Raw genomic sequence first — 10000 nt, 5'->3', positions numbered from 1 at the left:
ATGCAAGGCTACTACTGAGAATCCTCTGTGTACAGTATGTGTGTGTGTGTGTGTGTGTGTGTGTGTGTGTGTGTGTGTGTGTGTGTGTGTGTGTGTGTGTGTGTGTGTAGGTGTGTGTACTATATGTACTCGATGTGTCTGAGTATACTCATTGCAAAGCTCTTTGTGGCCTTTCCCATGATAGCTAGTGCCATATGGTCCTATACGCACATGAAAGTGGAAATGAAGCAGTCAAATAAAACAGATGTCTATAGCACTAGTTAAATATTAAATACACCATAAATACAAATACAAATAAAGCACAAACAAGTTGCATTAATTGTAATGTTGTCAGCCTGTGTGCCGCCATCTTTGTTTTCAGAACATGATGACATCACAAGAATGGTTGGTACAACATTCTATGTTGTTTAGATAACGGCTGTCATAGCCTCACAGGTAGCTTATCCATTACTGCCTCAGTTAGCTTATTCATTACTGCCTCAACAATGGATATGGACGAATGGGAAAAACCCACCAATGAGGGCAGGCATCCCATTGCCTATACTTTTGAGCCAGTAAGAGCAGTGGTTCTGCAAGCAATGGTTTATTAACTATTCCTGAGTCCTGGCTTGCTAAAGGGGACATATATTCTTTTCTTTTTCTTTTTATGTTAGCCCCAAAACTCTGGAATGCAATGCCTGAGCAAATAAGAAGAGCTGATTCTGTGATATCTTTTAAATCTCTTCTTAAAACTCACTTGTACCGCAAAGCCTGCAAAGAGTTTATTTAAATGTAATTTTTGTTTTGGTTTTGTTTTGCATACTGTATTCTTAAAAAAGATAAGCCTCCATTATTCTTGTATTGTTTTTAGACATTGAATTTTGTTCTGTTTATTCTTTTATATTCCCAAAGCACTTTGTAACTGTATTATTATTGTTATTATTAATTATTATTATAACTATTATGTGTGTGTGTGTGTGTGTGTGTGTGTGTGTGTGTGTGTGTGTGTGTGAGAGAGAGACAGAGAGAGAGAGTTGATTTTGAGTAGCTATCTTCACTATCCCTCTCTCCCTCCATCAGTTTGCTCCGTGTCTATCACTGTTTCCTCCAAAAGATAAGTGTAGCTCCAGCCTGTCCAAGGCCAAAACGACACACAAACACACACACATATTAAAATTGGATAGAAAAAGAATCATTGTCTGAGTTTTTAATGAATGTGTGATGTGGGGTGTGTGTGTGTGTGGGGGGGGGGGGGGGGGGGCATCTGTGTTCGTCTGTGTGTGTGCGTGAGTGTGTGTGTGTGTGTGTGTGTGTGTGTGTGTGTGTGTGTGTGTGTGTGATACCATTGTGGATAACAAGTTCCCTCAGGGAAACCTTAAAAAGCCCCTAGGGAATGGACACACACACTGACAACCACACATAGGCACACACCATACACACAGACACACAGACACTCAGACGCACACCCACACCCACACCACACCTAAACACACACACACACACACACACACACACACAGGGTTGTCTGTGTCACTGGAGAGTCACCATGGCGACAGTTAGTGCCAAGGATGATCTGGAGGCAGTTGCTGTGGCCACAGTCGGCACGGTTACTGGGTTTCTGTGCTCACCAGCCCAGCCCAGTGTGTGTGTGTGTGTGTGTGTGTGTGTGTGTGTGTGTGTGTGTGAAAGTGGGTTTGCAAAGATTTAAAGAGTGTTTTATGTGTTTGTATGTAGTGGGTGACTGCACATGAGGAAGCTTTGTCTTAGTTCCACCATGGAGAATACATCTACTGAGAGAGAGAGAGAGAGAGAGAGAGAGAGAGAGAGAGAGAGAGAGAGAGAGAGAGAGAGAGAGAGAGAGAGAGAGAGAGAGAGAGAGAGAGAGAGAGAGCGAGAGAGAGTATGTGAATGATTCACAGTGTCAGGCAGAAAGACATACTGCTGGAATGGTAAGATAGATCAGCTACTTATCGTTGTATGTCAAACCCCCTGTCAAACACTGAGAGAAGCATGCACACACACACACACACACACACACACACCCCCCACACAAACACACAAACACACAAACACACGCACACACACACATACACATACATCACACACACACACACACACACATACACACACACACACCCCACACAAACACACAAACACACGCAGACACACACACACACCACACACGCACTTGAACACAGGGCATCCCTTGTCAATACCACTATATTTCACAAGGTTCTGATTCATATTCTGACTGTAGAGAGAGACACACTCTCTCACACACAAACCGTAAACATACATACATACATACATACATACACACACACACACACACACACACATACAGAAAGAAGTCACTCTTTTCTTATCTCTTCTCTCTCTATATCTCTTGACACAGTGATAGACTATGGAAAACAAAAACACTATAAAATATACAAATGGGTGCAGAGCATACATGACATTCTTCAGAACCTCCCACAAATCAGTGCTCATCAGAGGGAAAGTTTGGACTCTGGAATAACTTTTCAGGAAGTGACTGCTGCTGTACAACAGCTGTCCATAGGGCGAGCTCCCGGCATGGACGGCCTCCCTGCAGACTTTTATAAGGTTTTCTGGGAGATGATTGGGAAGGACTTCTTGGAAGTGCTGCAGGAGTGGATCAGTGATGGGTCCCTTTCTGAGAGCTGTCGACGGGCGGCCCTGACACTTCTCCCCAAGAAGGGGGACCTGGGTTTGCTCGCAAACTGGAGGCCTGTGGCTCTACTTTGTACAGACTATAAAATATTTTCGAAAGTAATGGCAAATAGACTTGGGGAACACATGGACACAATAATTCATAGGGACCAGTCCTACTGTATTAGGGATCGAACAATCCAGGACAATTTGTTTTTAATTCGTGACCTATTAGATCTGGCTAAAGGTCGTGATCTTAACCTGGGAATGCTGTCGCTGGACCAGGAAAAAGCGTTCGATCGTGTTGACCATGTTTTTCTTTTTAACACTTTAAAGGCGTTTGGGTTTGGGGAATGTTTTATATCACGGGTGAGGCTCCTTTACAATAATGCGGTGTGTATGGTTAAGGTTGCTGGGGGTCTGAGCACCCCCATTCGGGTGGGCAGGGGTATTAGACAGGGCTGCCCTCTCTCAGGGTTGCTATACGCTATATCCATTGAGCCGCTGTTATGTCTACTTAGGGGTAGGTTGGGGGGTTTTAGGGCGGGGGGTTTAGAGGTGCCGGTAAAACTGTCGGCATATGCGGATGATGTGACTGTGATGGTCTGCAATGATAATGATGTGTCCTCTGTTCAACAGTCCTTAGTAGTATTTGAGAGAGCATCATCGGCAAAGGTGAACTGGGCAAAGAGTGAAGCTTTGTGGTGTGGGAGGGAGGGAGATGCGCCAAGACTTCCTTGTAACCTAAAATGGAGCCAGAAAGGTTTAACATTTTTGGGTGTTTTTTTAGGGGATGTTGATTTTCAGTTGAAGAATTGGGAAGGGCTAGTCAACAATTTGTGTGCTCGGTTGTCTAGATGGAAATGGTTGCTACCTCAGCTGTCGTATAGGGGGCGGGTTCTGGTCCTGAATAATCTCATTGCGTCGGCTCTGTGGCACCGGATGTCGGTTCTGGATCCACCAAAGGAGTTGGTGGTGGAGATTCAGCGCATGATGGTGGATTTCTTTTGGTCAGGGCAGCACTGGCTCAAAGCTGCGGTGTTGTACCTTCCGTTGCAGGAGGGGGGCCAAGGTCTCATGGACATAGGAAGCAGAGTGGATGCTTTCCGGCTGCAAGCAGCCCAAAGGCTGCTATATGTCCCTGAGGTCAGCTGGGCACAGACTGCTTGTGCTCTGTTGAGGGAAGCCGGCAGTTTGGGCATGGACAGGCAGCTGTTTTTGATGGACCTGGGCTCTGTGGGACTTACAGGGCTGACCCCTTTCTACCAGTCAGTCCTGAGGGCTTGGACGCTTTTAAACATTCAGGGAAGGAACATTGTACCCAGTATGTGGGTGGGAGAGGAGCCCCTGTTCCATAATACAGCTCTACATGTGGTGGCTTTGCAGTCCCCCGCTTTGAGGGCTGGTTTTCTCCGGGCTGACATCACAAAGCTGAAGCATTTAGTGGTGGGGGGCTCCTGGCGCACTGCGGAGGAGGTGGCACGACTTACTGGGACCGTTTCAGTCCGGTTTGTTGCAAAGATGTTGACGGACATCCGGAGGAGTATCCCGGACGATGTGAAGTGCTGCCTCCTGTCTCCAATGGAGTGCACAGGAGAGCTGGACTGGTTCCCTGAGCTACGGGTGAGACCCGCTGTTGGACAGTGGCAGGAGGGGCAAGGTGTGCTTCTCAGTTTTGCGACACCACAGTTGGACGTTTTTGAGAGTACAAGCAAGAAGGCACTCTATCAAATCTGTGCTAAGGTCAAGAACATTCAGGCCCTCTCTGGGCTTAAGGAGTCGAGGTGGTGGGGTTTTTTGGGGCCAGGCCCTTCTCCGAAAGGCAGTTGGCGGTCTATGTACAAGAGTCCCATTCAAAAGCGAATGGGGGATCTCCAGTGGAGAATTGTACATGGTGCAATAGCTACGAACAGACACAGAGCACACTTAGAACCAGGTGTAGGGGTAGAGTGTGTTTTTTGTGGGGAGGATGAGACTCTGACACATTTGTTCATAGAATGCCCTAGGCTGGGGTGTGTGTTTCAGTTAGTGAAGGAGTGGTGTGAGCGATTGGGGGAGTTTTTTTCTTGGGGTTTGTTTATTTTTGGGCCTAAATATTCTGTAGCTAGGAAGCCACACGTGGTTCTTTTGAATTTTCTTTTTGGACAGGCCAAGATGGCAGCATGGGTGTCACGGAGGAACAGGGTCGAGGGGACAGGTATAACAGAGCCAGTGGCTCTGCTGAAACTGTCGTTGGCCACAAGGCTGAGAATTGAGTACAACTTTTTTCAGTTAGTTGGGGATCTGGAGTCTTTCAATGAAACATGGGGGGTTGAGGGTTGTATTTGTGCACTGGGTGAAGAAGGGGAATTAGTGTTTAATTTTTGAACTATTTCAATGGTGACTGATACTGTTTTGGTCTGTTTTTGGTTGTTTGTTTGTTTTGGTGGGTTTATTTTTTGTCAAATTGTGGGGGTTTTGGGTGGGGGGGGAGTTTTGTTTTTTTTAACATGGGCCGGTTTTATTGCTGTGATTTTCCTTATTGACTGGCAATAAAGGAAACTCTAAAGTCAAAGTCTCTCTCTCTCCTCTGCTTGCTGTCTCACTCTATCCCTCTCTCTCATCCCTCTCTCCATCCCTCTTCTCTTTCTCTCTAGCTCTCAGTCTCTCCTAAGAGAGTGATGGGGAAGGGGGGGGGGGGGGGGGGTGTAGAAAAACAAACACTGCAATACACAAATGGGGTACCCCCCCCCCCCTCTCTCCATCTCTCTCTATTTCTCCCTCCTTCTCACTCCTCTCTCCCTTTGGCTCCCGGCAGACTGATCGTGATGGATGGCGGCTGAAAAACAAACCCTATAAAACATACAAATGGAATTCATTCTTGCCAGACTGCTCTCTTTCTCTCTTTCTCTCTCTCTGTCTCTCTTTCTCGCTCTCTTTCTCTGTCTCTCTCTGTCTCTCTTGCTCTCATTCTTTCTCTCTGTCTCTCTTTCTCACATTCTCTTTCCGTCTCTCTTTCTCTCTCTGTGGAGAGACAGAGAAGAGGCAGTAAAATAAACAATATGGAATACACTGATGAGGCCGGGGGCAACAGCACGGGACATGAAAGACAGAGCAAGAGAGAGAGAGAGAGAGAGAGGGAAAGAGCGGGAGAAAGGAAAAGAGATAGGAAGAAAGAGAGGGGGAAAGGAAAAGAGATAAATTAAGAGAGTGAGAGATGACACAGAGAAAGAGACAGAGAGCGTGAGAGAGGGTGGAGAGAAAGAGAGAGAGGGAGAGGGTAAGAAAAAGGGAGAGAGAGGAAAAGAGAGGAAGAGAGGGGAAGAAAGAGGAAGAGAAAGAGAGGGAAAATATTTCAGGAGAGAGGAGAGAGAGAGAGTCCATGTCCATACACACGGGGCCCGTCGGTTCTCTCGCTCTATTCATTTCTCTTGTCCACCCTTCTCTCTTTCACACTTCCTCTCATAGAACATGACAAAAAAAACACCCTCTGTGCATACCTCTCTCTCTCTCTCTCTCTCTCACACACACACACACTCACTCATTCACACACATATATACACACACACACACACACACACAGTGAAAGTCTCTATCTCTCACCCCAGACAGATACACAAATGGAATTCTAATCTCCCTCCACTTACTCTCCTCCTCCAGAGAGAACAGAACTGCTTGTTTATCGTCATAATTGTTGTTTGTTATTGTACATTGCATATTGCACTTGTTTATCCATATTATTATTATTATTATTATTATTACTACTACTATTTTATCATTATTATTGTGCTTGCTATTATTATTTGCGTTATTTATTATTGTGTTTGCTTGGGAGTTTATTCATGTGATTGTTTGTTTGGGAGTTTATCAATGTGATTGTTAGAGTGGAATTTAATTATTACACTTGTTTTGTGCTAGAAGTTTAATATGATGTTTGTTTTGAGCTAGAAGTTTAATATTAAGCTTGTTTGTTTAGTAGTTTAATATTTTGCTTGTTTGTTTGGGAGTGTAATGTGTTATTGTGTTGGTCCATCCTTGTCCGGATGAGATGCTAAACCGAGGTCCTGACTCACTGTGGTTAGTAGATCCCATGGAGCTCATCACAAACAGTAGGGGCTTCCCTGGTGTGCTGGCTGAACTCCCAACCTGACTCATTCAATAGCCCCTTAATCATCCCCCAGTGTCACTGGCTCATTCATTCATTCATTCGTTCGTTAATTCATCCATTCATTCGTTCGTTTGTTAATTCATCTGGTCATTCATTCATTCAGTCATTCATTTCCTCACTCTCCACCTCAAGCTGGAGTGTAGTGAGCATTCTGCAGCATGATGGCTGCCATGCATCACCCAGGAGAAAGTATTCCAGGGAATTCCGAGTGCATGAAAATGGATAGTTTAAATAATTATTTTATTTTTAAGTACACATTCAATAGGGCCCCTTAATCATCCCCCAGTGTAATTGGCTCATTCATTCATTCATCCGTTCATTGTTCATTGTTCATTCATTCACTCACCCACTCTCCACCTCAAGCTGGAGAGTAGTGAGCATTCTGCAGCATGATGGCTGCCATGCATCACCCAGGTGGGTGCTACACTAACAGCAATGTGTTGTTGTTTGGGAGTTTATTATTATACTTGTTTGTTTGGGAATGTATTACTGTCTAAGTAACCCTAGGACTGTACTGTAGTAAGTGCTGTCCTGTCTAAGTTTCCTGGTGATTAGACTGCTAAGTCTGGTCCTTCTGCAGTACTGTTTTCATCTCTGCCTTGCTGCTCTTGCCCTATCAGCTGTGTTCGGTTCCTTCCTGTTGCCCTATCAGCTGTGTTCTGTTCCTTCCTGTTGGATTTAAGTCCCTCCCCCCGTCTTTATAGTCTTCCTTGCTGGTACATAGACCTCTGTAGTTCTCCAACAAAAAAGCTGCCATCTTTGAGATTCGGTATCTTGTGATTTTAACATAACATAAAATAACATCATCTGTTAAACTCTCGCAGGGACAAGAGTCTCTGAAGTGACTCTGAAATGTAGATGTTTTGCTTGTACGATTCGGAACTCATCACCGAGCTTGCTCACATGGGAGTGTGTTACGGTGCTTGTTTGAGTGGACAATGATTATTGTGCTTGTTTTGGAATTTAGGATTGCACTTGTTTGTTTGGGAGTTTAATGTTGTGCTGTTTGTTTGATGGTGTATAACTGTGCTTGGTTGTTTGGGAGTTTATTATTGTGACTGTTCGTTTAGGAGTTTATTACTGCACTTGTTTGTTTGAGAGGATTATTATTGTGCTGGTTTGGGATTGAGAGTGTACTACGCTGGCTGTTTATTATTATGCTTGACTGCGAGTTTTTTTTTAATGTGCCTGTGAATATGAATGTCAGTATAATATAGTATCCACTGCTTTCCCATTATACTCTACCCTTCAGACCAATTCTGAAATTCACACCTCAAACTGAATCACAGTACCAATCCTCAGTCCACAGTCATGTTGGAACAGGAAGGGGCCATTCCGGAGCTGGGCTTGGTCCCTTAGCTCCCGTGAAAGGAACTCTGAATGCTTCAGCATTAACCAAGAGATTTTGGACAATTCCATGCTTCCAAGTTTGTGGGAAGTTTGGGGATGGCTACTTCCTGTTCCAACATGACTGTGCACCAGTGCATAAAGCAAGGCCCATAAAGGCAAGGATGACGGAGTTTGGTGTGGGTGAACTTGACTTGAACGTGACTTGACTCAACCCAATAGAACACCTTTGGGATGAATTGGGACGGATACGGAGAGCCAGTCGCCTCGTCTAACATCAGTGTGTGACCTCACACATGCACTTCTAGAAGAATGGTCAACAAATCCCAGAAACACACTCCTAAACCTTGTGGAAAGTCTTCCCAGAAGAGTTGAAGCGCTGTTATACTTGCAAACCGACGTCATCGTAAACCGTATAGATCAAGGATGGGATGTGACCGAAGTTCATACTGTATGTGAGTCAAGGCAGGTGAGCGAATAATTTTGGCAATATAGTCTATCTATCTATCTATCTATCTATCTATGTATCTATCTATCTATCTATCTATCTATCTATCTATACTGTATCTTTCTATGTTTCTATTTCAAACACGGCTCAATGTGCAGCTATGCAAAGTGTCCACATGTGGCCAGGGTTGTTCCCACCGTCCCGGAGCAGACAAACCCTCAGACTCAGCTTGAGTCTCGGGCCTGCTTGACATGCTTCTGTACACACATCACATTAGTTTCATTTCACAAACAGTAACAAGTGCATAGATGCGTGTGTGTGTGTGTGTGTGTGTGTGTGTGTGTGTGTGTGTGTGTGAATGTGTTGAAGTTTGTGTGCATGTGTGATCCCAAGCCCAGCATGCAGATCCACGTACAGTAGACTGAGACTGAGGGTTCCAACTGCATGTGTGTGTGTGTGTGTGTGTGTGTGTGTGAGGGAGAGAGAGAGAGAGAGAGAGGGACAGGCAGGCTGTGGTACCAACCGTGTAATGCAGGATCAGAACTTGGCACAGATTCTTGAGGGACCACAAGGAAGGGAGGAGCGTGAGAACGTAGGAACGTGGGAACGTAGGAACGTGTCAACGGAACGGAAGTGCAGGAGGTGGAGAACGAAGGAGGAACGAGCACATGCAGAAAGAGAGGGAAGAAGGGTTGAGGGGAGGAGAGGAGTGGAGGAGAAGGGAGAGAGGGGTAGGAGGACAAAAACAACAAAAAGGACCAATAAGCAGAAGCCTCCACAGACAGCATCACATCAGCACACAGCTGACCAATAAGCAGAAGCCTCCACACACAGCATCACAGCTGAAAGCTTAAGGACACCAACAGCACAGCACAGCACAGCACAGCACAACACAGCACATATTAACTGCCCATTGACACTCCGCTGCACTGAGGCTCCGGGTTTATCATTTAAACAGGTGATATATACAAGCACTGAGTTTGTTATGTATTGAGGCGATATATACAAGCACTGTGAGTTTATAATCTATGCAGGTGATCGGCTCTGAGTTTATAGTATATGTAGGTGATATATACAGGATCGGAGTTCATAATCTACTGGTGATATACTGTACTGTACAAGCTCTGAGTTTATAATCTGTGCAGGTGACATATAAAGCTTTTAAAATATGTTTCATAAAAACAGCTCACTTGCTGTCTAGGTTTACTTCTAGTCACTGGAGTCTATGACAGAAATCAAATAAATGTTTAACCATAGCTACTAACACTATATAACATGCTAACACTGAATTACAGTAAACAAATGAACACGCCTGACATACAGTATTATGTAACTGATGTCATATTAAACTAGATCCCTGATTGGTTCCTGACTGGTCCCTGATTATAACCGCCCCTGATTGGTTAGTG

General features: G+C 44.8%; 1 protein-coding gene across 4 annotated transcripts in view; it reads right to left on the bottom strand.

Moving 5' to 3' along the window:
- The window catches only part of cadm1a (cell adhesion molecule 1a), a 114684-nt gene that overhangs the window by 3464 nt on the left and 101220 nt on the right, over positions 1-10000 (bottom strand). For 2 of the 4 annotated variants that reach the window (XM_062537170.1, XM_062537171.1), the window contains one exon: positions 9115-9147. The exons of the other annotated variants lie outside the window; for them this stretch is intronic. In XM_062537170.1, coding sequence (XP_062393154.1) covers positions 9115-9147 — 33 coding nt within the window. The remainder of the gene's footprint in view (positions 1-9114; positions 9148-10000) is intronic. 4 annotated transcript variants of the gene reach the window in all.

The sequence above is a fragment of the Sardina pilchardus genome, chromosome 5 (genome assembly GCF_963854185.1).
Source record: "Sardina pilchardus chromosome 5, fSarPil1.1, whole genome shotgun sequence".
NCBI lineage: Eukaryota > Metazoa > Chordata > Actinopteri > Clupeiformes > Clupeidae > Sardina > Sardina pilchardus.
This window is presented reverse-complemented; position numbering and strand designations above follow the sequence as displayed.